The sequence below is a fragment of the Primulina huaijiensis genome, chromosome 16 (assembly GCF_012295235.1).
Source record: "Primulina huaijiensis isolate GDHJ02 chromosome 16, ASM1229523v2, whole genome shotgun sequence".
Lineage (NCBI taxonomy): Eukaryota > Viridiplantae > Streptophyta > Magnoliopsida > Lamiales > Gesneriaceae > Primulina > Primulina huaijiensis.
In genome coordinates, this window is record NC_133321.1 from 1,484,862 (window position 1) to 1,491,275 (window position 6,414).

Genomic DNA, 6,414 nt, shown 5'->3' on the forward strand with positions numbered 1-6,414 from the left:
TGAATAAAATTTACAGAGATTCAGATTTTACCAGAGTGATTGATGGAGGCGAGATCAAGGAGAAAAATAAGAAAGAAATAAGATAAAAGAGTGATGGAGGCGCATGAGACTTATTCCAATGTTTATATAAAACTTAAAACTTAAAAATATAAAAATATATAAAATTCTATCCTAATTTGACGGGCCAACCCGCCCCCGTTTGGGCTCGACCCATCTTGGCCCGCAACCCAAACGGGCTCAGCCCATTTGGCCCGTCTCCAAACGGGCTGCTGTTTTATCAACCCAACCCGCTCAATTTTTATACCGGGGTGGGCTGGCCCGACGGGCTTGACCCAATTTGACAAGTCTACTCTAAGAGGAGGAGTGCCCAAGCTCATATATGCAAGTCCTAGGAATTTTATCTAAATGATGTGGGACAACTAACACACCCCCTTCACGAACATCTGAACGTGAAGTTTACAAATAAAACAAATATGGGCAGACCGGGTGGCCCAACTATAGGCAATACAACACAAAACGGTAGAACCTGCATCTGATATCATGTTAAAATTGAAACTTGGATCTAACTCAACTCCAAAAGCTAGCTCTAGGGAGAAGAGTGTCCAAGCTTATATATGTATGTCTCAAGAATTTTATCCAACCAACGTTGGACAACTAACAATAATAATGTAACTTAATTATTTAAATGATTAAAACAAAATATCATATAGTTGTCTTAGAAAATACAATTATCGAAAGTCATTGGTGAAAATCAGATCTTTAACCTTTACTATAAGAACACGCTTCTTGTTGTTCCTTATATACTTTTTTCGCCTGTTCACGACTTTTCCTCTCTCGCCCAATCCGCCGCCACGATCATGTAGCAACATAGAAATGAAATATATAAAAATAAAGAAATTTCTCCAATCAGATCAATTTTCCTTGAAATTCGTTGTTTTGTGTGATTTTATGTGGACTTTATCCATAAGTAGCTGAATCCAGATTTGCTGCGGAATGGAGGGGGCGTGGGCTGAATTGAATTATTATGTGGTGGAGTTCCTCTGCAAGCCAGCGATTATGGAAACATTCGTCGACATAATAGTTTGTGTGGTTCCGATTTGGGCGGCGGTGATGATCGGGCTGCTGATCGGTTGGTCATGGAGGCCGAGGTGGACAGGGTTGGTTTTTCTGGGGTTCCGGTCCAAGTTCCGGGTTTTATGGACTGTCCCCCTGGGTATTGGAGCCCGGCGGTTCTGGTTTGCCTTCACGGCTCTGTCGGCCTTTTCCGTTTGCCGTGGGCTTTGGTTCAGCTTCCAAGGGAGGAGCCGCAAGATGCCAGATCAGGAACCTGCATCTTCGGCTTTGGAGACGTCGGTGGCGACTCAGGTGCAGGCTGGGGATGATGTAGCTGGTGATGGTATCGGGTAGCTGTTATATTTTGCGTCTGATTTATCTTTTTTCTTATGAGAATCTTTTTGACAATTTTCTTTTCCCTCAATTTACTTTCCGATATTGACAGGGGACGAGCATTATAGAGCGAATAGTTCTTAGCGAAATTATGTTTATCGAAAAGAACTACACATAAAGTTCAAAATTTTCATTTGATTGGAAGCCAAACATTAGCATCTTAGGTCTAACATCTGTTAAAGTTGTCAATCATTTATTAGTGCTTGCCAGTGTAAGATTGTAACAATTATAGTCCGCAAGTCAATACTGGGATTTATTATATTTTATGTTTCCAAAGAAATGTGTGAACTAGGTTTGTCAGGGCGGGAAACAAAATTCAGTCGAAGATATGCTAATTTCGAATGGGAATCAACTTGAAATTATAATTGATCAGTTTTAGTTCTGGATGATGTATGAACACCTTGTGATATTGTTTTCTGAACTATAGGGGACAAAAATTAAAGAAGCAATATCTTTTTGCCTTAATAGCGGTTTTTACACGCCTGCATGAATCATAGAGCCTACATAAATTTTGTGCAAATGTTTGGATTAGTCTGAGCCTTATCTACCTGATTTTTTATAACATTTTTTATTTGACAAAACTTCCTTTATTTTATTTCTCTAGTGTAGCTTAGCTTCAGATCCTAGGATCTGGAGTCGGTTTGCCAGAAATGGGAAGGTCGCTAACAAATGACCTGAAAATCCTTCAGCTGCTGTGTCTTCTTGTTCTAACTGCAAGGGCCAAGGATTACAGTTTCTCTCTGTTATCTCTAAAAAAACGCTTGAACATTCTAGTGAAATTAAGCAAGCCACCAAAGCCATGAAGGCTTGTTGTAGGGCTGAGACTTAGTATTAACTGTGAAATGCCTCAGTCAATTTGAGAGTTGTGAGAAAGAGAGTATGTGCTTGGATAAGCAAATATTTTTCATTTTTATGTATATCGGTCTTCGAAAAAAAAACTATATCCTTTATTTTTCTTTTTTATAATCAAGCCGAATAAAAAAAATTCCACCTAAATATGTGTTTATTGGTGCTAAGTCTATCAGCTTTAATTAAGAAAGCCTGTGAGGAATAAGAAACTTCGAAGGTGGAACTAGGGGGCAATAAGAACAAAAAAGTAAAATAAAATGTTTGGGATCTCGGAATGCTGATTTGTAAGGAACTTACTAATGTCATGATTCATGTATTCTAGTTCATGAAAGGTCGATATAGTTGGTTACTGAGATTGTATTAAAACTGTCATGAATTCCATTATTTCCTCATTCAGGAACTATAGCAAAATTCAATTCTTCTTTGATGGTTGAGGAATTACCAAGAAAAACATCATGCTTTGAAGTATATGCTGGATAAACCATCAACATTATACCCTGTGTGATTCTGATGTTTATATTATCATTTATTAATTAGATCTCACCAATTAAAAAAACTCTCCGCTATAATTTTTTTCGAACAACTGTCCCCTATAATTTAGTTCTTCGATTACAGGATTGTCAACGGAACTCCAGATCGAGAATTAAGTAGTGTCACCGAAAAAGATTTGGAGCACCTGTTGCATCTTCTCAACGGGAAGGATGGAGAAATGGTGTGGCAAAGCATGATGGAGCGCTCGACATCAAACTTAACATACCAAGCTTGGCGCCATGAGCCTGAGGTACGACTGGCATGGCAGTTGGAAATCCCATCTGCACCAGCCAGAGAAATCCTAAGTTCTAAGATTTGAAGAGGAATGAAAAGCTTTATGTAGTAAATGAATTTTTATTAGTGATCACCATGCTGGTCATTGATGTTGTATGTTTTTATTCATGCATTTCATTCATCTAATGGACAACACATATGAGTACTACTTTTTGAAGCCCTGGTGAATATTTTCATACTCTTGACCTCAATGATTGTCTTCATGATTGCATTTCATGTAGTAAAGAGTTATGGAATTTATTTTCTGAGGTAATTTGTTTTTCAGGTGGGTCCAATAGTGTATCGCAGCAAAACAATTTTCGAGGATGCCACTCCTGAGCTGGTGAGAGATTTTTTCTGGGATGATGAATTTCGGCCAAAATGGGATCCTATGCTTGTATATGTCAAAATATTGGAAGAATGCCATGATACAGGAATGATGATTGTCCACTGGATTAAAAAGGTATGTCGTGCTGAGCTGCATAACAGCATTTTATCAAACCACCTTTCTGCTGATGTTGTCTTCATTATTCTCTCATGTGCAGTTCCCTTTCTTCTGCAGTGATCGAGAGTATATAATTGGTCGAAGGATATGGGAATCAGGAAAAAGTAATTATTGTGTTACAAAGGTACGATTGTTTTAAATTTGTTACTTTTACCTGTTTTACACTATTACAAGTTATTGTATCGTCATATAGTCAGAGACTTGCTAGAATCTTTTGTTGCTCCATATTCTTTAAGTCTGTTTTTTCCTTAAGTCACAAAATACAAGAGTTTGAACTAGTACACATTTTCCTTGTCTAGCGGCCCTACATTGTGGAACTATAATATTTCCACAGAATTCCAATATCTTTTTAGACTAACATTATATCTTAATTACAAACACAATGGACAGGGGTTGCCACATCCAGATTTACCAAAACGTGACAAGCCCAGGCGTGTAGATTTGTATTTCTCAAGCTGGGTTATCAAGCCAGGTGAGTATTACCTATTTATTTGATTGCTTTTTTTCAGATGACAATCGTGTACAAATATTATGCTTATCTCACATGGAAACCTTTGCAGTCGAATCACGTAAACTAGATGGTCATTTATCTGCATGCGAAGTCACACTTATTCACTGCGAGGACATGGGAATACCCAAGGATGTTGCCAAATTAGGTGTTCGTCATGGAATGTGGGGAACTGTCAAGAAACTACATGCAGGCTTCAGAGCCTATCAAAATGCTAGAAAATTTGACACATCATTATCCAGATGTGCTTTGATGGCAAGAATCACAATCAAAACTTCATGTGACGAAGGGACTGACCCTGTGGAACAAGCATCTGATGGCGAAGGAAAAAACGAGGTTGTAATAATGCAAACACCAAAAGATTCTCCTGGAATTGATTGGAAATGGGTGGCCATTGGTGGAACTGTTGCTCTCATTTGTGGACTTCGAACAGGATTGATAGGAAGAGCCTTGTTGGTCGGAGCAGGGCGTAGAATTGCTCGGAGACAAGCGAATCCAAGGTGATTAGTGATATTCAGACTCATCTGCACACAAAGATACTCGAGACTCGAGCAGTGAATTATAGGTACTACTATTTATATATTCTGTGTTCCATGTTTGTTTCTGCTCTGTTCCTATATTCGGCGCAAATATTGACGAGTATGTGTGTTTCTGAGGATGTCTATGATTCCACGTTATTCTTATTAAAATAATTGTCGCGATGATGCATAATTGTTATACATGTATCTAATAATATCTTGGCTAGGTGAATAGTTGATAAAGTCTTTATCTCATGCCATCCCATACATAGCATGTGGAGAATATGTCGGAGTGAGAGATTGCCACAAAACACGGATTGATGTCATTGGTCCGGATTATACTAAACTTAGACGGGGCGATTCTTCTACGGGTGATCCTCCAACCAAAAAACTCAAAATTTTATGTGAATTTTATAAACTTCAATATCTCCTCACAAAATCCCTTAAGCCGTTCTGTTTGTCTTGTCTTGCTCCTTCCTTTTTCAGCTTTCTGGGTATCTCCGTGAGCTCAGGAAGATAGAGACAGATACAACAGGAGGTTGCCCATCGATATTTTACGAGGAACAAACTGTATGAATTTTTGTTTCATTTTGATCGGCAAGGATTGATCAATGCTTGTTCATAATTTTTCGAAATGTTGTAGACAGCGAACTTTCTCAGATCATCGAGTCATCGTTTCCGTTCTGAAATTATCTTCAAAGTCAGAGTTTATGACCAAATTTGTTAATTCTCCTGTTGAGGTGAACTTGTACTAGATTTCATCCGAGTTTCAACAACCATAACATGGCATTTAAATTTTTTTTAAATAACCTATTATTTCTACTCTTGTATACTATTAGTATGAAAATTTATAAATTACCTTTTATTTTAATAATTTATTTGAATTGTTTTTGGAAAAAAATAAATTAGAAATACCGGAAAAACTCTCCCACACTAAATGTTATTTATTAATTATTTTCATAATTATTGAAACGTCTACTGTTTAAAATTCTATTGAAATATAATTTTTTTTAAAGTATGACCGAAAGTACTCATACTCATATATATAAAAATAGGCAAAAACTTGTGTGAGACGGTCTCACGGGTCATATTTTGTGAGATGGATCTCTTATTTGGATCATCCATGAAAAAGTATTACTTTAAATGCTAAAAGTATTACTTTTTATTGTGAATATCGGTAGGGTTGACCCGTCTCACATATAAAGATTCGTGAGACCGTCTCACAAAAGACCTACTCATAAAAATAAGCCAACCATTTATTTTAAAAAGTAATCCAACCATTGAATAAAAATAACTGCATTTAATTAAATTTTAAAATGAAATCAATCTCTTAATCTACTGTTTTAAAATAACTTTAGTGCAATAATCGAAATCTTGTCAAAACCTCAACAAATAAAAATATGGAAAACGCAAAAGCATAATGCATCAACCCTCATTCATAAACATATAGTGCCGAAAAATGCAAAGGTCCTCGGATACTCGTGCGCACTCTCAGCTCCGCCTACTCAGTCATCGGCGCTTCCAGTCTTTACCACATCGTGGTCACCTGTATCAATCACACCTAGTGAGTTTAAAGACTCAGCGCACCTAAACCGTGATAGCAAATACATATACATAGCATTCAACAGTGAAAAGTACTCTAATTAAATTACACTTCATGATCTTAAAAGTATGAACTTAAACATAACATGCCAAAGCATAAAAGTATCCATAACATATCTCATCATATCAACATATACGTGTTAATTTTCTTTATTTGAATTCAGATAATTAGTTGTGGTACC

At 37.0% G+C, this 6,414-nt stretch overlaps 1 protein-coding gene across 5 annotated transcripts; it reads left to right on the forward strand.

Annotated features, from left to right (window-relative positions):
• Positions 1-800: 800 nt before the first annotated feature.
• On the forward strand, positions 801-5,422 carry LOC140960703 (uncharacterized). 5 transcript variants are annotated; one of them, XR_012172243.1, is made up of 8 exons: positions 801-1,403; positions 2,911-3,076; positions 3,386-3,562; positions 3,645-3,728; positions 3,995-4,076; positions 4,165-4,677; positions 4,858-5,001; positions 5,117-5,422. XR_012172243.1 is itself a non-coding variant. In XM_073418950.1 (6 exons), exons 1-6 carry the CDS (start codon positions 994-996, stop codon positions 4,614-4,616), a joined length of 1,371 nt encoding a protein of 456 aa, XP_073275051.1. In that variant the 5' UTR covers positions 801-993; the 3' UTR covers positions 4,617-4,816. The 5 variants fall into 5 exon arrangements, 1 of the variants encoding a protein (XP_073275051.1); XR_012172244.1 differs by having other exon boundaries at positions 4,866-5,001; XR_012172245.1 differs by having other exon boundaries at positions 4,903-5,001; positions 5,117-5,421.
• Positions 5,423-6,414: the final 992 nt, after the last annotated feature.

Bases quoted from the DNA above. Each gene is read 5' to 3' on its own strand.
- LOC140960703 (XM_073418950.1), top strand. From the start codon at position 994: ATGGAGGGGGCGTGGGCTGAATTGAATTATTATGTGGTGGAGTTCCTC. The intron at 3,563-3,644 runs GTATGTCGTGCT...TCTCATGTGCAG, and splicing joins TTGTCCACTGGATTAAAAAG to TTCCCTTTCTTCTGCAGTGA. The intron at 4,077-4,164 runs GTGAGTATTACC...AAACCTTTGCAG, and splicing joins AAGCTGGGTTATCAAGCCAG to TCGAATCACGTAAACTAGAT.